We start from the raw sequence: 22,356 nt of genomic DNA, 5'->3' as shown, positions 1-22,356 counted from the left end.
ACCAGAAGGGAGTCAAGTTTTATGGCTCCTGAAATGTATACCATTTCTTTAAGAAAAAGAAAAACAAATAGGTGCAGGGCCTTAGAAGAGGCTGGTGCAAGGGGTTCTGAAGCTTTGGGGTAAATCCACCTCTGAAAGAAGATTCTTTTCCCTTTGACTGGAGGCAGACCTCAGATGAAGAGGGCAGCATCCCTCCCCATCCCTTGGGGCTCTTTGACTTGCCTTACCCTGGTCTTGGTTTAGGCTAAGTCAGCCAACATCAGGGGTGCTCCTTTGGGTCATGAGTGGACATGGGAAGTGGCCTTGTTTTGTTTGTTTGTTTGACCGTGCCACATGTGCAGCCTGTGGGATCTTAGTTCCCCAACCAGGGATTGAACTCAAGTTGTCTGCAGTGAATGCGCAGAGTCCTAACTGCTGGAACCAGGAAATTCCCTTGTTTTTTTTTTTTTTACTTCACCTCAGATGTTTGGCCTGGCCCTGCCAGCCCCCGCATGCCTCCACATCCCTCTGTTCAGCACCAGGGATGGGATGGGCTACAGAGTTCTTTGCCTTCTTCAAGTTTTTGGTCTAGTAGAGCAGTTATAGTCTAATCTTTTAAAAATGTGTACTCTTCCTTTGAAGGTATTCTGTATCTGTGGATATCACATATTTACGTTCCTTGATGCACTGGGCTCATGGGGGAAAGTTAGTGTGTGTTGCATGCATACCGCATTTTTTCCATGACACCACCCAAGTTGGGTTTGGAATGTGCCTTGAAAGAAGAGGGAGGGTACAAATGTTATTGTGGTTGGGAAAATTACTCTATTAGGAGAGTAATACTTACTGCCAGGGTATGTGGAGGGGCAGAATTTGGCAGCAGTATGCATATATACATATACATATTTTTAATTTACTGCAAGTCATGCTTGTCCTTACTCATCTTAAATCTACAAAAACGATCCCAACTAGGAAATAAAAATTGTGGGATTTTTAAAAAATTAAAACCTGGCCATAAAAACCCTAGGAATTTTTTGTTGCTATAATTTAATTCCTAATGTATCAGACACAATCCAAGTTTAACAGATACTTTTTTCTTTTGGATTCTGGCAAGTATGTTAATAGGAGGCAATTATGTGAATTAATAGAAAATCCTTTTATTTAAAAAACAGAAATGACTTCATTTAAAGAGGTAATTTAATATTTCTTCTAAGATGGTGTTGATGTCATTAACTTGTTTGATTAACTCTTCAGATGGTTTCAAAACGCTTCGGGGTGGTAATTTATGAACTCCTAATTGATTTTTCCAATCTCAGTCTGGCAGAGTTGGGCCTCCTGGAAACTGTAAGGAGGCTGAATGCTCACATGTGGCTTCCTTCTTAGACAAGGCGGCCAGCCGGGGTGGACTTGATCTCTGTGGTCGGCCCAGTGGGACTGAGGAAGCTCTGGGTCAGGAGACAAGAGGCCATGATGTCTGACCAGGCCAGTTGTGGTGGAAACACTGCAGGCAATTACACAGCTCGTGAATTCAGGAACAGATGGCCTTTAGCCCCGCTCTTTCGAGAATCACTGCCCACTCTGTGTCACCTTGGAACATGAGGCTTCCTTGTGTGGAGAAAGATGGAGGGGGGTAGACTGGCGGGGTGCAGCCCTCACCATGGTCTCACCACCTCTCACTTCCTGTCCCCACCACTGTTACTCACTAGGCCAGTGTCTCAGTGCTGCACAGGGCAGGCTCTGGACCCTGGGAAGGCTGTAGGCCACGCTCCCACCTCTTAAAGATGCCACAAAAGCTCACTGAGAAACCCAGGCCGTGGCAGGACCCAGCGAAATGACCAATACACTCAGTGACTCTTAACGTGTGCCTGGTGATTATCTACTCTCAAAACCTCCTCGATAGGGAATAGCTGCCCCCACTTTACGATGAGAGTTTAGTCACATGACACCAAGCTAGTAAGTGGTATGACTGGGCCTCAACCGAGGCAGCCAAGTATCTCCACCCAGGCCACTAGATAGGTCACTATATCTTAGTCACAAGGTATGCGTTCCTGAGGGCGGGCCTGGGCCTAGGCCTCCCTCCCCACGTGAACCCCAGAGCGGTGGGAAGTTGTGGAAGAGCCCTCACCGGCCTTGGGGGCTCACATACCCAGGCTTCAGCTTCCTCATCTGCAGCATGGGGATAACATCGGCGCCTCCCTGCTTGTTGGTTAAAGGAGATAACGTGAGTCCTTAACACATGGACATGGACTCGGAGAGCGTGTCATGTAGGGGGACAGGAGCGGCGGGGGCGGGTGGGGAATTCCCAGCTGTGTTGGGAGCTAAGTGCTGAGCCGAGAGTAAGGGAGCGGGGGTAAAGCAGTTTGGCAGGGACCAAGGGTTTTTGTACTTGTGGTAAATGGCTTGGGACGCTAATGAGTCTGAACATCCTCCTCTGAGTGATGGAGCTCCTTTGCTCATGGGTGAAGTACAAGCAAGGCTTTTGGGAGGAGGAGTAAGGTCTCTCTCCAGCCTGTTGATACCTGGTGGCCACGCCAGGCCGTGATGAGACTTCATCCTCTGTTTACTGCGCAAGTGGTACGCCCAGAACCATCAAGGCTCACCTGAAGCGAAAAGTCAAGCACCACGTGCGTGCCCTGGAGTCAGGCTGAAGAGGACGAACGCAGCTAGCCCCCGCGCGCCCCCAGCCCGGCTTCCCCGGCACCGGGACCTGGAGACGCCGCCCCCAGGCCCGGGTGGGAGTTCAGGCACCGGGCGGAAGCAAGAGAGAGAGGCACGCCCCCGCCCCCAGCTCACCCCACGGGAGGGACACCCAAGCACAGTGGCTCTGCCGTCAGGCCCTGAGGCGCACTGGCCTCACTACGGTCTGGGCTGTGTGATGTCGGGCAAAGCACTCCACGGCCTTGTGTCTCAGTTTCCTCATCTGAAGCGACGTCGACAAGGTACACCCCGCCCAGGGCTGCCGCAGTTCTGAGGAGTAAGTACGTGAGCTACTACTTAGAAGGGAAGCTCTCAGAACCGTTCCTGGCGCACGGTCAGCCAGCGCCCCTTACTGATTCACGGGGTTGCACAACGTCGGGGGAAGGCCAACCCCGGCTCCGTGGAGGGCAGGCTGCCCCCTCCCCAAGTGGACCCAGCTGGGCGTCGCCAGGCTTGCAGGGAACACTAACAGCCAAGCCCCCGGCCTCAGGTCCCCTCTCTGCTCCTCGTCCCCCTCGAGCTTGTCAACAGCCACAGGAACTCCACCCTCCGTCAGGACTCAGTCCCCTCCAACCCAGTGCCACCCCAGGACCGAAAGGTCCCCTGTGAGGGCTTCCAGCTTATCAGATGGTAGAGGACCAATGTCCCCCGCCCCGACCCTCAGCCCAGATCTGCTTTTGCCCCCCGAAGAGCCTCCGACCTCCCCGTCACCCCTCAGACCCTCTCCCACGTCCCACCGCCGTCCCAATACCCAAGGCTCTTCCCTTGTATGGGACTCAGTCAGAAGCCCTTCAGGTGGTGTTTGCAAATGTCATTTGGTGGGAACACACTGCTTGTGTCATGAAGAGAACAAGGAGGGCGTCACAATGGAAGGGCAACAGAACAAACACTGAGTGCCAGAGCCCCTCGGACGCTGGGATCAGAAGCGAGGAGACCCCGCCCCACATACACCCCATGCCCTCTCCCATCTTACTCAGCAGTTTTTCCCCTTGGAATGTTTTCAGCTTTTCTGAACAGTCAGAGCCCCCACTGCTTGGGTTCCAGGCCCGTGAGGGGCCACTGGGGCCTCAGGACAAAGGCCCAGGATCTAATGGGAGAGCCCTGGTCTGAGACACAAGACATCTTCCCACCATCCTGCTTACACGTGCTGCTGTCTTGGTCCAGAGGCCAAGTCCCTTGGTGACCCAGTCTCCCCGTCTCTACCAGAGCAGTCATCCCCGACCCCATCCTCCCACCAGGACTGGGAAAAGCTTCAAAAATAGTCACTGTCCAAAGGATGCCCAGCATTACCCAGGACACAGGAAGAGTTCCCACCCCCGGGGTTTGGAGTACTTAGTTGTAATTTGTGCTGCCCTAGGCTTGATGTGAGTCACTACCGGTATCTCCATTCCGCCCCGACCTCCTGCTGAGATTTTTTTTCCCCTCTACTGGCTAAATGGCTAAATGGCTAAATGGAGAACCTTGCTGGAATATGATATGCGATACAATGCATCCAGGGCCTCAGAAGGGCCCAATGAGCTTTAACCTGCCCTATTAGCCTTTAGAAATGGTCACTGAACTGGAAGCCTAGATTTAGAGGAAGGGAAGTGGAAAAAATTTCTTGGAGTCTCTAGGGAAAGACGGGGCAAGAAGAAGCCTGTCAAACGGAAAAGGTGTCAGCTGTTCTCTGCCGCTCCAGAAACAGGGTGGAAAGGGGTCTTCTAATCCCCACACCCAGGCCCCCAAAGAACATTTGATTGGACCCGTGAGGTGCCAGCCTCCCACCAAAGGGGCTTACCTGTGCGCACCGGGTCCTGGCCAGGTCAGGAAGTGTTGGTCCGTGGGGCGTGTGGCAGCAGCACACCCAGCCACCCCGACTGGCATCCAAGAGCCTATTTTTAGGGTCAGATCTGCTGACGCTGACCTTGTGTGCTGCCCAGTCTGAGAAGAGACCCGTGGCATCTGCTCGCAAAATGATTTGCCAGTGTGACCTGAAACCCTTGACTTCGGGAGTTCTGTACCTGGAGCCCACACGCTTGTCCCTGGCCCGGCTACAGAGGCAGGACACGCAGGCACCAGGGTGGGGACAGGCAGGGGGAATTTCCCAGCTTTGTTTTCTTGGGATGGACGAGGCCAGGTGGCTGCTCAGCCCTACCCAGGGCTCTGTCCTGGAACAGTTGGAACGGGGGAGGTTTGCCCACTGGCACAGAGCCTGTGGGAGGGTCGGGGGACACCCAGCCTGGAGAATTCTCCACTCCAGTCTTTTCTGGGAGTTTGTGGAGCCGTCTCTGGAGAGTGGATGGAATGAATGCCACCTCATGCAGGGCGATCAATGAAACACCTCCACCTTCCAGAGAAACTCTGGAAGCTTGGGTTCATTTGCATTGTGTCACTTCCTGTGGGACCTCCAGCGAGTGTCCAATCCACCTGGACTTCAGTGGGGAAAATAATCATAATGTTGCCCTCTTATGTTGTTATGAGGGGTAAATGAGATAAAGTTTGGAAAGTACTTAGCACAATGCCTGTCACATGCTAAACATTTAAAAAATGCTGGATGGTATTAGGGTGCCAAAAATACTCCCAATTCAACAGTCATTCCCAGGTCTCTCTTCTTGGCGGTTCCTTCTCTCAACCTCCTGCCTCTTTGGCTCCAGCCTTCTTTGCTCCAGGATCCCCACCACCACTCCTACTACTATGGTCCTCCTTTTTAGGGCTGAAGGGGGCTAGTCCTGTCCAGGCTCCTCTGTTTTTCTAGTAAAATCTTTCCAGCACTTCCTATAGTTCCTGTTAATGAATGACGTGGTTTTCCATCCTTCCCCATCCTTTCACCCTCTTTGGGCATCCTTCAATGTGTGAAGGATTAGGGGGAATGGGAAGGGGGTCCCCAGTCTCTCCACATCCTTCACTTAATAGGGTCTTTTTATGTTGGGGTCATTATATTGGCCTCTGCAACTTTGTATTCAGCAAACCAAAGATCTTCCTCACAAGTTGCATGTTTAGCTACTGGCAGTTTTATTTAGGGTGATTATTTCTTCTGGTATTTTTCATTGTGAAACTTCCGAAAAGACTCTGCTTCTGTTGATTTCTTGGTGCAGAGAATATTCACAAGTCAGAGTGCTCAGGATCTAAGTGTACAAGGAGGTCAAAATGTCAGGGTCCAAATGTCCTTGCTGTCAAGTTCTGGAGTGAGAGCAGAGGGTCAAAGGCCCTTCTGCAATAACCCCAAGAACTAGAGGAGCAGACATGCTAGATCTGACAAAGACTGAAGAAAGATTTCCATCTAGCTGGGAGCCTGCGGGGCCGGTCCCAGCCCTAGCCCCCAACCCCAGCCCAAGGTAAGGGCTAAGGAGGCAAGAGAAGCTGCTGAAGATATAAGCTGAGAGGGGGCAAAAAATCAAGTACCTAAAGACATCTGAGATAGACAGATAGATAGATAGGTTGATAGATAACCGATAAGAGAGGGGGATAATATTTCACACTGTCTAGAAGGGTGGCCTAGTAAAGCCAAGAAAAGAATGAGGTGGGTTGCTGGATTATCACTTCCATTAGAGTAGCCCCTAAATGCTGTGACCAGAAGACTGGTGACCCTCTCCCCATACCCCGCATGCCCCCAATCCTTCACACATTAAAGGATGCCCAAAAGAGAGTGACCAGGGTGGGGAAGGGTAGAAACAACATCATTAATTATGAGAAACTATAGGAAGCCCTGGGAAGAGGTTTTTAGAAAAGAGTGGTGCTAGCAGCAACAGACACCTGGTCAGTCTTCTAGCAGCTGAAGGGCTGACCTGTGAGAAACAACAGCCTTCTCTGCGTAACTCTCAGGGCAGAGCTCAGGCCGTGGGTAGATGCCCCAAGAGCTGCCTTGTGTGGACGCAGCAAACACACCATTATGCAAGGATGGGAGCAAGCCAGGTAACCATCAGCTGGACTCAGAGATGTCTCCAACTGTTCAAGACTCCAGGCATAGTCCACCAGGATTCTGTGCAACAGCAAGCTGCCCTGGTGCAGATAAACTGTGATCTGTAGAAACAGCTGTCATTTTCATTGTAGCTTCTTAGGAACTTACATACGGCAACATTTGACATAGGTTTCTCCCCGACACCACCGCCTTCTCTGACCCATGTGATTTTCATTAGCAAACGCCCTTCCCCCAGAATCTCCCTCTACTTCCTCCATTTTCACGTGTAGGTAGACATTCCTCTTTGTCCCAGCTTCTCTGGATCAGAATCCCACTTAGGCCCAGTGGCAAGGTGTGATAGCCAGAACACACCCACACCCACCCCACCCCAAAAGATGTCCACATCCTAATGCCTGGGACCTGTGAATAGGTTATGCTACAAGACAAAGGGGAATTAAGGTTGCAGGTGGAATTAAGATTGCTAATCATCTGACCTTAAAATAGGAAGGGTAGCCTGGATCACCCAGGTGGGCCCAATGTAATTAGAAAGGCTCTTAGAAGTGAAAGAGAGAGACTGAAGAGAGGGTGGAGTGATGCCACATGAGAAGGACTGAACTCCCTGTTGCTGGCTTTGAAGATGGAGGAAGGGGCCCTAAGCCAAAGAACAGCCTCTAGAAGCTGGAAAAGGCAAGGAAACGGACTCCCCCCCAGAACCTGCAGAAGGACTGCAGTCCTGCCAACGCCTTGATTTAGCCCAGTGAGACCCCACGTCAGGCTTCTGACCTACGTAACTGTAAGAAGATAAGTGCTGCTTTAAGCCACAAACTTTGAGGTGGTTTGTTACAGCAGCAGCAGGAAACTAATACGTGAGATTTAATAATCCATGACTTTCCTGGGTTGAAAAATTCCAGAGGCTTCTAGTGCTCTGTGGACACCTGGCTTTATGTGGACGCTGAATCTAGCTAGAGCCCAGGGGAGAGGGCGCTCTCCCACCTCGGCTGCAGATGTGTGTAGTCTGATGGCTATAAGTCCTCTGCCCTCCAAGAAGTGTCTTTCTTCTTTGATATTAAGAAGAAAAGCAAACAGACTGAGGCCCATGTTCCGCAGGCCACCCAGAACCCTCCACAGCATCTTGAAGGACTGCTTTCCTCTGGGAGAAGTACAGGTAGGATGGCTCTCATTTCTCCTGAGTCAGTTTCCCTGTAGCCTTCCTGCCTCTCCACCTCACTGGCCCCCGCCAGCCTCACCCTCCTTCAACCTCACCCCAAGTGCGACACCACCCTCTGCTGTTCTTCCTCCAAAGCACCACCCACCCAGCGCCATTGTATGCGGCGGAGGGGACCACAGCACAGAACAGGAGACAACTCCAAATTCAATGTCTGAGCTCCTTATTCTTAGAAAATTGTTGTCTGGGCCCCCTCCCCAGGGAATTTCTCCCTCTAGAGACGACCGTCCCTGTACCTGCCATGTTCACGAGGCTCCTCTCTGTGTATACAATCGTCGCAGCTTTCCTTTTCCTCCATCCTGGGCCTCTTCCCCTCTTCTCTAGAGCTCCTTCAAAAGGCTCCAGATTCCTCCTCTCTGATGACTATGCCGAACAGGTCAGCTCCCTCTTAGTCTCAACCTACCAGCAGGCTAAGCTAGGGGCCTCCCTTTCTCATCAAAAAGCCCACCATGGCATTTTTCTCGATAAGTTACCGTCACTAATCCAAGAGGGGGATTTTTTGACTCCCTTAGACAATATCATCCACAGACCCTGGAAGCAGGAGCCCCTGCCTTGAGCTTGTTTTTTTAGAGGTCCATGCATCTGTCTGTCTGTCTCTGTCTCTCTCTCTCTCACACACACACACACACACACACACATATATTGAGATGCTGCTAAGCACTCATTAGAATAGCTAAAACCAAACAAGAACCCAGCAATACCAAACCCAGGTAAGATTTTTGGGGAGGTGGGGAAATGTTCTGTATCTTGGTCATAGCGGTGGTCACACAACTATATGCATTTGTCAGTAAAACCAAGAAGAGTGAACTTTGCTATGTTAAATTTAAAAATAAAAAAAGATATTGGTGCCTCTTTCACCTGGGATTTGGCTTTCGGCACAGGCAAAGAGTGATCTGTAACTCTATCCACTTTCGTGACGAACACCACTTAGGCCGCAGAGAGTGTGTTTCCCCTTCCCTTACTCTGTGTCCTCTAAACAAAAGGTGACTGGTCTGAATTCCTTGAAGGTGAAGGTCGGTGGGTTGTGTTGCTGCTAATCTGGGGTTCAGGGAGGATTGGAGCCGTGGAAGCCCGTGGCCGAGAAAACAGACAGCTTATCCTGCTGAAAACCTGGTAGCGCCAAGCATCCATTGTGCGTCTGTGTTCTGCTCCAGGGCTCTGGAGGTGACCTGGCGTTATTGTGGTGTTCACAACAGTCACACAACAGCTGAGGGGTATTTTGGTGCATTAAACAATTCATAGGCTTCTCTAAAGCATATATGTAGGTCTGGATGTAATAAATGTGAAGCAAAATGCCAGTTCTTTACATTGACTACTAGAATTGTCAATCATTTTATTTTTGTAACAGTTGTTTATAAGATTTAACAAAGGTTTCAAAGACGTGAGTTAAGATTTTGAGGTTTACTTAGATCATTTTGATTTAAAACTTTGATATTCAATAATTACATATTCCTTTTTGCTTCTAATAGAAACTTTGAATATTTTAGAAAAAGAACTCTTTTGAAAATGTACATGGAAATGTTTTTCATGTTTTATTGTTTTCATTTAACTTGCATTTTGATAAAAAATTTACCTTTGTTCACTTTGAATTCAATTACATTTTAAAATTTAAATTTATTTTTGGCTGCATTGGGTCTTCGTTGCTGCACATGGGCTTTCTTTAGTTGCGGCGAGTGGGGGCTGCTCTTTGTTGCGGTGCATGGGCTTCTCTTTGCGGTGGCTTCTCTTCGTGCGGAGCACGGGCTCTAGACACACGAGCTCAGTAGTTGTGGCTCATGGGCTCTAGAGCGCAGGGTCAGTAGTTGTGGTGCACGGACTTAGCTGCTTCACAGCATGGGGGATCTTCCTGGACCAGGGATCGAACCCGTGTCTACTGTATTGGCAGCCGGATTCTTAACCACCGTGCCACCAGGAAAGACCTCAATTACATTTAATTTTTGATCCTTCAGATCAGCACTGTCCAATAGATAATGTAAGCCATGTATGCAATTTAAAATTTTCTAGTAGCCACATAGTGAGAAACAGGTGAAATTAATTTTCCAGGAAGGATTTTATTTATTTATCTATCTGTTTATTTATTTATTTTTGGCCGTGCCTCACTGCATGTGGGATCTTAGTTCCCCAACCAGGGATTGAACCCCTTTCCCTGCAGTGGAAGCGCATAACCACTGGACCACCAGGGAAGTCCCCCAGGTGAAATTAATTTTAATAATATATTTTATTTAACTATGCCCCAAATATTATCATGTCAACATGTACTCAATACTCAATATGAAAATTATTGAGATATTTGATGTTCTTTTTTCCATGTGAAATCTGAGTATCTTACACTTATAGCACATCTCACCTTGGACCAGCCACATCTGAAGTGCTCAATAGCTCCACGGGGCTGGGGGCTCCCATACTGGCCAGCCGAGGTCTAGATCACTGAGAGTGAGACAAGTTATTGTGCTAGTGGGGATCAGGATGGGGATTTCTGTTTGTCTTCTTGCCCAGACCTGACCTACCTCCTTTCAGCCTGGGTTGTCCCCCGTTCCTGAAGCCCATTATGTGGGTGCCTTGGAGGTTTCTGTGGCTCTCCAGGGAGTTTGCTGGCAGCCGGCAGGGCCACGTCTGTTGTGGAGCTGTCACTCTTGACTTTGATGGCCTAGAGATGTCAGAACTTCATGTTTGGAAAGAAAGCCTAGGGCCGGGGATGTTTCTCTGAAATCAATACCTCTGTTTATCTCCCTGGCTGTCAAAACACTAGAGTGCCTGCTGCCAACCTCCTGCTGGAGGGCTCTGGAGGCCTTAGGACCCAGGGCATGGGCTGTGGGTCGTGGTCCTCCCAAACTCCCCGCTTTCCCAGGAGATTGCCGTTTGAGGCCTGCTCAAGTCTGTCAGTGATCTCAGCAAATGGGTAAATTGCATCTCTATTAGCACCTCTCTCTGCACGCCAGGACTTATTTGTTTTACAGATAGATGGCTGTTTCCTCTTCACGGCCTGTTAGTGCATCAAAGTGACATTGATGAGGCTTGACAGTGTGGTTCTTCGTGTGTGGGAGGCAGGAGAGCAGGGGAGGGACGGGCATGTGCTTTCAAAACATCAAGACTTGGGTTCAAATCCTGCCCCTGCCACTTAGCTCTGGGCTCTGGTACAAGTCCCGTAACTTCCCTGAACCTGTATGTTGGGACTAATAACAGGATCTACCTATGGGGTTACCATGCAGGTTAAATAATATAATGCATGTGAAGCTCTTGGCTTGGAAGGAGCATTGATGTTCTTCTCATTCTCCCCCAACTCTGGTTAATTGTTTTATCTCCCGTTGGACGGATTAAGAAATCCCTAAAGAGGATTAAATTAATACACCATTAGGTTAGGAGCTGAAATCCCCCTGTCGTTGCAGCAGATGTTTATTGAAGTGATGCCCTACTCTGTGTCCAGGCCCTGTTGTAGAAGCAGGTGGTGGGACCGGAGGCAGGAAATAAGGGCCTGCCTTGGGTGAACTCGCCGAGCAGTGGGGAAACAGACCTCTAAGCACCCACCGGCAGCTCGGTGAGCAAGGGCTGTGTTGGGGGTGCATAAGGGGCCAGGGTTGCCCAGAAGAGCCCGGAAACTCAAAAATGTCCGAGAAGGCCAACTTTGGCAATGGGGGAAGAAGGCTTGATGGGAGTGTCCTGTGGTAATGTGCTGGTCATCCATGAACCCAGTAGGCACTCAACAAACTGCCATGGGCATTTTTAGTTCAATCATTGGCATTGGCCAACCCACGATAGTTTAGTCATGACAGGTACCTTGAGCCGATTCCAGTTAGATCTGGCGGCATCGTCTGGGATGGGGAAAAACACACACATATACACACATACACTCACACGCATATATACACACACCCATACACACACCCCACACACCCATGTATATACACACACCCACATATATACAAATATATATACACATACCCATATATATTACATACACCCATATATATAGAAATATATATACACACACATATAGATATGGTCTGGACTGAGCTCAATTTTAGGAAGAGGTTGACTTTGACACATTGTGTGCAGTGAACCCTTATCAGTCAGGGGTCAAAAAGGGACGGAATTCACCAGGGATGGTTTAAATGAAAAGATATTGATGGCCTACATACAGAGTGTGAGCAGGGTTAAGGGAACAAACCAGGGATACCGAAGCACCCAGGAAGTAGCAACAGTGGAAAGCCAGGGGCTACAGATGTGGCTGTGACCCAGCTTCGACCAGGCAGGCAAGGACAACACTCTGGGGGATGGTAGAGCAGTGAGGTGGAAGGTTCCTGGGTCCCTGCATGACCTCCTGGAGCTGAGTCCCCTCGCCCGTCTGGACTGCCCTCTTACCTCTGTACAGTGACATGAGAGAGAAATAAGCAGCTGTCTGTTTAAGCCACTGTGTTTTGGAGTCTCGGTTACAGTAACCTAGCCTGGACCCTAATGCAGTCAAAGGCTAGTGTGTTTGCAACAGGGTGAAGGAGGGAGAAAACGTTGGTAGGTGAGGGCCTGTAACCGTGGGGCCTTGTGACCATGGTAAGGAGTTTGGATTTTCTTCTAGGGAGGATGCTTACATGATTTGATTTGCATTTTAAGAAGAACATCTTGACTGGTATTTGGGGAATGGAATGTGGTGAACAAAAAGTGAACTAAGGAGGGGGCTGCTCTGGTTGTCCAGGGAAGAGATGCTGGTGCCTTGGTCAAGGATGGCAGCGACAGAATTTGTGAGAAGGGAGTCACGTTCCAGATATGTTTTGATGGCAGATTGTAAAGAATTAGCTGGTGACTTTGACTTTGAGGTATTTGTTGTATGTTCAGGTATAAATGAAATAAGGTGCTTAACACAGACCTTAACACACAGTGTTGCTTTAATAAAGGTTCTATGACTCTGATGAGGTAACTTTTTCCTGCACAAGATGCTGATGGATCTTAGGAAAGAAACTCTTGTTTTATTAAGCGACTCACCACGTTGGTGTCTGTGCACATGGTCTCAGACTGCCCCTGAGGCCACTTCTCAGGGAGGGAGGTCAGGTGTGCCCAGGGCCCGGGGAGACCCTCACTGCTGCAGTCAGTCTGGCTTGGAATGGGGGGAAAATTCACTTACTCTGACCATCCCAGTAGAGCACCTGTCATGTGCTGGGCAGTGTTCTAGAAACGGAGGGAAAGATAACAACAAGGTATACTATGTCACTGCCCTCATGTTGCTGTTACTCTTTTCACTGGGACGTACAAAGAAAGTGAGGTGTCTTTATTTTTCTTTAGCTCTTTTAATCTTTCCCACAAGCCCCTCCCTATCTGCTGGGAATGGCAGAGACTTAAATTTGCTAAGTACTAATATCCCAGCCTCTTCCCAGTTAAAAGCTCAAACTCTCAGAATCCTCTTCTGTTGCACAAGATGAACTGTGGATGTACATCAGGGTTTATTGCAAGAACCAAGGTGGGGAGGGAGCCTTGATGCTGGGGGACCCCTTGAGCCTGACTGCTTCTCACATTGGGCAAAATGGTCTCCTTCCAGAAGCCTAAATAGGTAAAGAGCAGGGCACTCCCTGCACGTTTCACTCTGTCCCTGGGAGGTTGTCTTAGAGAACAGAGGTCACCACCTCTAGGCCTCACTGCCACCTGCCCCCTCCTCTATGCCTTGTTCTCTTCAGTCATTCACTTTCTTTTACTTTCTTACCTGGACATCCTGTGGATTTGGCCTCTTTTTTCCATTTGTCAGGGGCTATAGTAGTGAAGTGACTTCCAGGTAGGGTTGACTGATTTACAAATACGTTTTTAGTATAAGTATGTCCTCTGTGATATTTGGGACATATTTATACTAAAAAATTATTTGTTGCTTATCTGAAATTCAAATTTAACTGGTATCCTATATTTTATCTGGCAATCCTGCTTCTAGGGAACTTGATTATGGGGGAGAGGGATGAAAAACACAGCCATTTAGTATTTTCAAAATATTATGCCTAATATAAGGCTTTGCTCCTGCTGACCTCTTGGCTGGACAGATTTAGAGGGCCTTCTGAAGGAAGGAGGCCGCCCCCCGCCACCTCCTCCCTAGCATGGGCTTTTCCCAGTTCCTCAGGGGAGTCCATTGTGTGTGTGTGTTGTATGGAGAGGGGGAGATGGTAAAGGAGCCAGCTTTGGCTTCCTGCCCTCCCCCCATGCCCCACCCATCACACCAGGCAGGCCTCCCTGGGATGTGGGTAGACCCATCCTGCTGGAAAAGCTATTGCTTACCTAGAACTTTTATGAGGGCATTTTTATTGAGCTGTAATTGAAAAGAAAAAGAAAACAACTCCAAGACATTCCAGATTTTTCTCATAAGCCTGGTTCAGGCGTGTGTGTGTGTGTGTGTGTGTGTGTGTGTGTGTGTGTGTGTGTGTGTGTGACATTTAACTTTTCTCTCTTCTTCCCTAAGTTAAGGACCAGAATAAAGATGAACTGGCAGTCTGGAGAGCCTGTAAAACTCTTTTCATTAAGCAAATATTCTAGTGTTTGGAGAACCAGGGCTTTATGTAAGAGGGCTGCATTTGTCATTACAGTCTAATATCCTAATGTAAGTTTACAACCATATCTAAGAAACCTGTGATAGAATGCAGAGCCTCTTATATGTGTAAAACTGCTTGGCAAAAGTTTATAAATCATATACATCTATTTAAAAGAATGTGAAAGTAAATCCAGATGACGGCCTTCGAGAAACAGGCTGATCGTGGTCACCCCCATTGTGCCCCACTGCTGTTCTGAGAAGCTGCAGGAAAAAATTGTGTCTTTCTTGGGGTCTGTGTGACCAGCCCTCCCCTCGCTCACCCAGGAAGGATGGAGATCCAGACCTTCCTTCCCAAGTCCCCAGCTTTCTCAGCAGGAAGGAAAGAAGTGCAGGCTTTTTTCGAGGGCCTCCTATGAGCCAGGCACTGGGCTGCGCTTCTCTTGTTTCCGTGCTTACAACAGCCCTGTGCAATGCTGGGATCCATCTCGTTCTCACACTTGAGGGGTGTGGGGTTCGGAGGAGCTAACCTGGCCAGGCTCACAGAGCTGGTTAAAGGATGGAGTCTGAAGGAAAACCGGAGTCCATGTGTGTGCAAGGCTCCTGTTCTTGCTGCCACCCCTTTCCCACCCCAGGCCACTCAGCTCAGCGGTGGCGGTGTCTGTTGTGATCTCCTTGCCTAGAGACGTAGTGCTGCTTCTCAGGAGCCACAGAGCCAGACTGAGAGTGAGAGGGGTCTCAGGCCAGCCCCTTCTGTGTGGTGGCCGTTTCTGAGACAGGACTGCCTCCACTGACCCATTGTCCTGCCCAAGGGACTCATTCTCGTCAGGGGATGCCTGTGGTCTTACAGAAGTTCAGGAAGTGAATAGATGAGGATTTTTTTCGGGTGCCCAGAGATAAACTCACTCTCCAGTGACCTCAGGGATTCATTGTAAGAACACACTGGAAAGCAGTGAGTCTCCTGGAGCATGGGAATATCTCCCAGGATGCAGCACGACTCCAGCGACCAGGTTCACGTGGGGTCTCATCGGGTGCGGGCTGCTGCTCGCTCCAGGGCTCCGGCTTTACGGGGACCTGGCCCCTCTCTGTTTGGCTTCTAATATTGCTGTCGCCACCAGCCGACTCCTGCTTCTCCACTTTGTGATTTCTGCTGCCCATGGCTCCTGCTTCCTGATTTCAGGTGCCCACCACCCATCCTGCTATCTCTACTTGCCTCCCACTCAGACTCCCCAGGAGAGAGGACCTCATTGGGTCGGTAGCCTTGCCCAGGACAGAACACCCAGCAGTGACAGCCTCTTACATCAGACCAGTTTGGCTGCAAGTAACAGAGACTTGGAAAACAATGGTTTAAACAAGACAGACATTTCTTTCTCTCTCATGTAAAAGAAGTGTGGACAGGCTTCCCTGGTGGCGCAGTGGTTGAGAGTCCGCCTGCTGATGCAGGGGACACGGGTTCGTGCCCCGCTCCGGGAAGATCCCACGTGCCGCGGAGCAGCTGGGCCTGTGGGCCATGGCCGCTGAGCCTGAGCGTCCGGAGCCTGTGCTCCGCAATGGGAGAGGCCACAACAGTGGGAGGCCCGCGTACCACACACACAAAAAAAGTGTGGAGGCAGAGCAGTCCAGGGCTAGCAGGGAGCCCAGGCAATGCCATTCACATTCTAAGTGGCACCATGGAGGGGGGTGGGGGGTGGGTCCAAAGACACACACTTTGCCCTTTAAGGAGACTTATCAGAAGTTCCACACAATAATTCCACTACATCCAATTGGCCGGAACATAGTCACTTGGACAAACTTAACTACAAGGGAGGTTGAGAGAGGTTCTACTTTGGCTGGTTGCATTGCCACCCAGCTAACAATTGAGGTTCTTCACCAAAGTAAAAGGGGAGGATGGATATGGGGAGCAAGTAGAAGTCCAATGCCCTGGGACCCATCCTGATGCAACCATCTATGGCTAGGACAGTAGAGCAGCAGAGTCATATGACAGAGAGTGTGTGACACCAGGAATCCCTCAGAAAGGGGTGCTGGCATGCTGGGGGCCTTGCATGGGCTGTACAGAGTGCTATCTGTGTGGTATGGTCTCTAAGGGACCATGAGAGCCCCTTCACCCACTTGCAAGTTTCCCCGTTGTAGTCCTGCCTGCAAGTTCAACATTCAAGTGAAGCAGTGCCTTCCTTCCCTGCACCCCTTTTATTTTTTTATTTTTTTTTTGTTTTTTACTGAAGTACAGTGGATCTACAGTGTTGTGCCCATCTCTGCTGTACAGCAAGGTGACTCAGTTATACACAGAGACATTCCTTTTTTGTATTCTTTTCCATTATGGTTTGTCACAGGATATTGAATATAGTTCCCTGTGCTATATATTAGGACCTTGTTGTTTATCCATTCTAAACGTAATAGTTTACATCTACCAACCCCAAATTTCTGGTCCATCCCTCCCCCTCCCCGACCCTTGGAAACCACAAATCTATTCTCTATGTCTATGAGTCTGTTTCTGTTTTGTAGATAGGTTCATTTGTGCCATATTTTAGATTCCACATATAAGTGATATCATATGGTATTTGTCTTTCTCTTTCTGACTTCACTGAGTATGATAATCTCCAGTTGCATCCATGTTGCTGCAAATGGCATTATTTTGTTCTTTTTTATGGCTGAGTAGTATTCCATTGTGTATATGTACCACATCTTCTTTATCCATTCATCTGTTGATGGACATTTAGATTGTTTCCATGTTTTGGCTATTGTGAACAGTGCTGCTATGAACATAGAGGGTGCATGTATCCTTTTTTTTTTTTTTTTGCAGTACGCGGGCCTCTCACTGTTGTGGCCTCTCCCATTGTGGAGCACAGGCTCCGGACGCGCAGGCTCAGCAGCCATGGCTCATGGGCCTAGCCACTCCGCGGCATGTGGGATCTTCCCGGACTGGGGCACGAACCCGTGTCCCCTGCATCGGCAGGCGGACTCTCAACCACTGTGCCACCAGGGAAGCTCGCATGTATCCTTTTGAATTATAGTTTTGTCTGGGTATATGCCCAGGAGTGGAATTGCTGGATCATATGGTAATTCTATTTTTAGTTTTCTGAGGAACCTCCATACTGTTTTCCATAGTGGCTGTCCCAACTTACATTCCCATCAACAGTGTAAGAGGGTTCCCTTTTCTCCACATCCTCTCCAGCATTTGCTATTTGTAGACTTTTTTTTTTTTTTTTTTTTTTTTTTTGCGGTATGCGGGCCTCTCACTGTTGTGGCCTCTCCCGTTGCGGAGCACAGGCTCCGGACGCGCAGGCCTAGCGGCCATGGCTCACGGGCTTAGTTGCTCCGCGGCATGTGGGATCTTCCCGGACCAGGGCACGAACCCGTGTCTCCTGCATCGGCAGGCGGATTCTCAACCACTGCGCCACCAGGGAAGCCCTGTAGACTTTTTAATGATGGCCATTCTGACTGGTATGAGGTAGTACCTCACTGTAGTTTCGATTTGCATTTCTCTAATAATTAGTGATGTTGTGCATCTTTTCATGTGCCTACTGACCATCTGTATGTCTTCTTTCCGGCACCCCTTTTAAAGTGTGCATGTGATCCTAGGGAAATTCACCTGTCCTCAGTTCTTTATACTTGCATGTATATTTTCTCATGTCTGCTCAATGAGCAAACCTCCGCCCCGGTTGCTACCACGACCAGGAGGGCCTGATCATTCAATAGCACTAAGCCCTGAGAGGCTTGAAAACTAGTCTGATGGGGTCCCAGGAGTCCCACTGTGGGCCCGGAGGGTACAGGAGACAAAGTCTGAATACCTGTGCAGGACTGTGAAAGGGAAAGTGTTTCAAGGGATGGGCTGATGGAAGGCTCTGAAGTAGGAGCTGGGGTGCAGGAAATCTCAGAGGAGGGAAAATTCTAGCAGGTCCCAAAGAGAGAAGGCCAGGCTGACCAGACATCCAATGGCTCAGGAAGCACAGATGAAGAGATTAGTGCAGAAACCTGGGAGCATAACCTGGGAGTGTTGACCTTTGAACAACGAGGGGGTTAGGGGCACAGACCCTTCTACAGAGTTGAAATTTCATGTGTATAACTTATAGTTGGCTCTCCTTATCCACGGTGCCTCTGGATTGTATCAGTGATTCACATTGGTGGATTCAACCAACTATATATCATGTAGTACTACAATATTTACTATTGAAAACAATCTGTGTATAAACAGACCCGCACAGGTTTAACTGAACCTTGAACCTTCGTTGTTCAAGGGTCAACTGTATAGTTTGACTTACTGGCCTAGCTACCCTTTGTTCACAGTTATTTCATCTAAACTCTATAAACTGGTCATCATTACCATTTTCTTGAAGCAAGATTATCCATAATCAAGCCTCTTGAAGGCTTTAAAAGCATAACATGAATTTGCAGTATTTTAGGCCTAAAGCCAATAATAATGGCACCATTTTAATTCAGAATAGTTCCTAAGACCCATTTGCTAATGGCTTTCAAAACCTAAATATAGAGAATAGAATATTTCTAATTTTAAAAGTCAGTCAATTTATTTTTGATTTTTTAAATTAGGAAATATTTTAAGAATACAAAAAAAAATAACAGACACCTATATATTCCCACAGCTCAGTATGGTCATATCTTAACATTTTGCCGTATTTGATTTGTGTTTTTTCTAAAGAAATAAAACATCATGAATGAAACCGAAAAAAAAAAAGATGTATGACGTATCTAAAGCATTTAGCATAGTACCTGGCATATGCAAAGCAGTCAGTAATTGTCAACAAATTTTTTAAACTTTTTATTTTGAAATAATTTTAGATTTACAGAAGAGTTATAAAGGTAGCAGAGACATTTCTTAGCTCCTCTTCACCCAGGTTCCTTCAATGTTAACTTCTTATATAACCATGGTCTATTTATCAAAGACATTAAAATCGGTGTAACACTATTAACTAAACCACAGAATTTTTTCAGATTTCACCAGTTTTTCTGCTTAAGTCTTTTGCTGTGCTCAAATCCAGTCTGGGGTACCATGTTGCATTTAGGTCAGCTAAATTTTAATCATTCATTCATTCAATTCACTGAGAGTGCTGCCAGCCTTTAGTCCAAGACTGGGACTTCCTGTGTAGCAGGTGATGCCAGGGGCCCCTGTACTACATACTATGACAATAGTCAGAGCTCTCATTTTTGAGAGCTTGCCACATATTGTACAATGCACTTTCTATATGCCCCACTTTATCCTTACAGCAATCCTATATGTTGGCTATTATTACTCCCATGTTACAGATGGGGGAAACTGAGGTATGGAGAGGTTAACTGAGTTTACACACCTGGTAAGGGGCAGAGGTAGAATCTGAACCTAGGCAATCTGGCTCCAAATTCACAGTCTTAACAATACCTCACTCCTTTCACGAGGCTTCTCTATAGAACAGGAAGAGTAGATGCATCATCGCAGACTTCCTGGGCCAAGTGTGGCAGGCAGGAAGGGTTCCCGGTGGAGGTGTCAGTCTGGAGCTCAACCTCTGTTTCTCTGTGTGCTCTGGGGAATGTTTGGCGTTCCCTGCCTTCTTCTCCCCATAGCCCCAGAATCTGAGCCCAACCCTCGGAGCCCCAAGAAGGTAACCTGCTGAAACTCAAGCCCCAGGCCCAGGGTGTGGCTCTGTCCCAGATTCAGGGCACTCTACCCCAGCCAGCAAGGGCAGGCTGCCCACAGTCATAGACCTGGATGTTGATTTAGAGCCTGGCTTCTGGAGCCACTATTTTAGATACTGTTGACCGTGCATAAGCAAGAGATAGCAACAAGGGCTGAGTTGTCAGGCTGAGTGGGGGGATCCAAGGGAAATGGGGGGTGGGCAGACTACTGATGGGACTGGCTTTGTCTGCTCTGGAAAATTATAGGCCCCACCAAGCTAAGGATGAACTGAGAAGTTTTCCATCCTGCCTGGTTGGGCACAGCAGCACCAGCCCTCCTGCCAAACTCCAGCTAGGACATGTGTTTACCCTTTGGAAAAGGCCCAGAGAGCACCTTAGGTAGCCAACAGCCAGCTGCGATTAGGACCAAGCACTGCAGGCAGCAGAGCAGGGGATCTGCTGGGCAGTACCTGCCCTTTGAGGGAAGAGCCCGGAGATCCTGGATCCAGGAGGCAACATCCAGCCTCATTTTAGCTTCTCTGAGCATCAGTTTGTTCATCTGTAAAATGGGGATATTAATCCCTATGGCCCAGAGAGGGCTGTCTACATTTGTGCAGTTTATAAATTGCAGGAGTAAATGGGGCCTAAAACCCAGCCTGTGCTCAGCTCACTGAGTTGGGCACGATAGTTTGGAACTACGTCTACTTGGGAGGAAGGGACACCTTTTTCTTGACCAAACTGTTTGCCCAGGAGTGCTCCTGCCTAAAAGGCTGGTTTGGTCAGAGGGTGCCCCTTTTTGGATTTGCACAAAGGAAAAGCACTTGCCCTCTGGAAATAGAGCAGATGGTGGAGAAGGGCAAAGAGGGCCCTTAAGTGCCCAGGAGAAGGCAGGGCTGTTCCCAGAGAGCCTTGGCAGGGGAGCAAAGAGGGAAGTCAAAGGTGGCCCAAGGCGACAAGATGAGCTGGGAAGAGGATGTCAGGGTGACCAAATGGTGAGGTGCTGTGTGCAGGTGGAGCTGGGAGGAGAGGAGGTACCCTCTGGAGGCGGGCCCAGTCCCAGGGGCAAGTCCACTCCCCCTGGTGGCCCCTGTAGAGAGGGCCCAGTAACATGGAACTCTCCCTGATGGCAGGGTCATAGCCAGAGAGGGTGGAAGTCATGGGGACCTTGAGCCCAGGGAAGGCCTGGTGAGAGACAGCCAGCTGGAAGAGAGTGACAAGGCACCAAGCAATTATAGTTCAGAGTGACAGGTGATACCACAAGGGGTGGATGGACATTTTGGTAGCATGAGGAAAAACACTTCACTCAGGTTTGCTGGGTCCAGGGGCATCCCCAGAAGTGACATCTAAACTGAGACTTCAGAGAGACCCCAACAAAAATGAGTGAGGATGTGCATTCAGGTGCTGCAATGTGAAGCATGTGCAAAGCACCAAGAGGTAAGAGGGTGGTACATTCTGGAAACTGCAAGTGTATTTAGCATTTCTTAATTACATGACATGTATGGGAACAGAATTAGAAGAGATATGTCTGGAGACAGGAGACGGTCTCAGAAAATGAAGAATCTTTATGCTTTTTTTTTTTTTTTTTTTTTTTTTTAAGAATCTTTATGCTTTGTCAAGGTGTTTGTCCTTCAGGGGTTGTAAGTGTTGGGGTGATGTGATGAGGTTTTCATTTTAGTGAGCTGTCTGGGGCCCGTGTGGAGATTGGAGGGGACAAGGCTAGAAGCAGAGAGACCATCGGGGGCCTGGACAAGAATCCAGGTGAGAGGTAAAGTCCTATCAGAACCCTTCACTAAAATGGGAACTAGGAAAAGGAGTGGGTCTGGGTGGGAGGTGATGAAAAGTTCAGTTTGAAGCTCAGGTTCAATATTCAAATGGCCAGTAGGATACAGAGGTTCTGAACTCAGAAGAGAGAATTGGGTCACCGTAGGGGTCTGAGAGTCATCAGCCTAGAGATGTGAACTGAGGCTGTGGGAACAAGAGGACCCCCAGGAAAGCGAGAACACTGAAGGAGAGAAGAGGCAGAGGCCAGCGTCCTTGGACACCTTGATGTTTAAGGGTCAGCTGGAGGAGGCCAGGGCTACATGGAAACAGCCAGAGAGGGAGAAGGAATGCCAGCCCATCTAATCCTCATGAATACCTCACGTACAGGTGAGGAACCTATGGGCTTTTTACATTGTTTTATTTTATTAGGGTACAAATAGTAAGAAACTCAGAGCCAAATGTTGCCCTATCATATAACCATCCTTCACCAGGAATTCTGGCATGTCTCCTCCCCAACCCCTGTGCTCTTGTTTAATGCTTCTGTTAGGTTTCTGTGACTTTAGTCAGTTCTTTTTGAAAGAAGAACGAAAATGAAAAGACTGACCGGATTCGGGAGATGCTGTTTGTGCACAGCGAGTTTTGATAGTCGGTGTTTGATACAGGGTGGGCATGGAAAGGATGGTGATGCATTGAACTTTGGTCTTTACTCAGACAACTGACTCAGAC

At 48.6% G+C, this 22,356-nt stretch overlaps 2 protein-coding genes across 8 annotated transcripts in view; one reads left to right on the top strand and one right to left on the bottom strand.

The window, feature by feature from the left end:
* DUSP29 (dual specificity phosphatase 29) overlaps positions 1-4,625 on the bottom strand; it is a 36,472-nt gene extending 31,847 nt beyond the window's left edge. For 3 of the 6 annotated variants that reach the window (XM_067025324.1, XM_067025327.1, XM_059053190.2), the window contains exon 1: positions 4,451-4,625. In XM_067025324.1, the coding sequence (XP_066881425.1) occupies positions 4,451-4,614 (164 nt within the window). In that variant the 5' untranslated portion in view covers positions 4,615-4,625. Of the gene's footprint in view, positions 1-1,108; positions 1,478-2,122; positions 2,176-2,495; positions 2,577-2,769; positions 2,944-4,450 lie in introns of those variants that run through there. The other 3 variants (XR_010838926.1, XM_067025326.1, XM_067025325.1) reach the window with 3 other exon arrangements.
* SAMD8 (sterile alpha motif domain containing 8) overlaps positions 1-22,356 on the top strand; it is a 114,014-nt gene that overhangs the window by 31,662 nt on the left and 59,996 nt on the right. The window lies entirely within an intron of this gene.

Source organism: Kogia breviceps, chromosome 2, assembly GCF_026419965.1.
Source record: "Kogia breviceps isolate mKogBre1 chromosome 2, mKogBre1 haplotype 1, whole genome shotgun sequence".
NCBI lineage: Eukaryota > Metazoa > Chordata > Mammalia > Artiodactyla > Physeteridae > Kogia > Kogia breviceps.
This window is presented reverse-complemented; position numbering and strand designations above follow the sequence as displayed.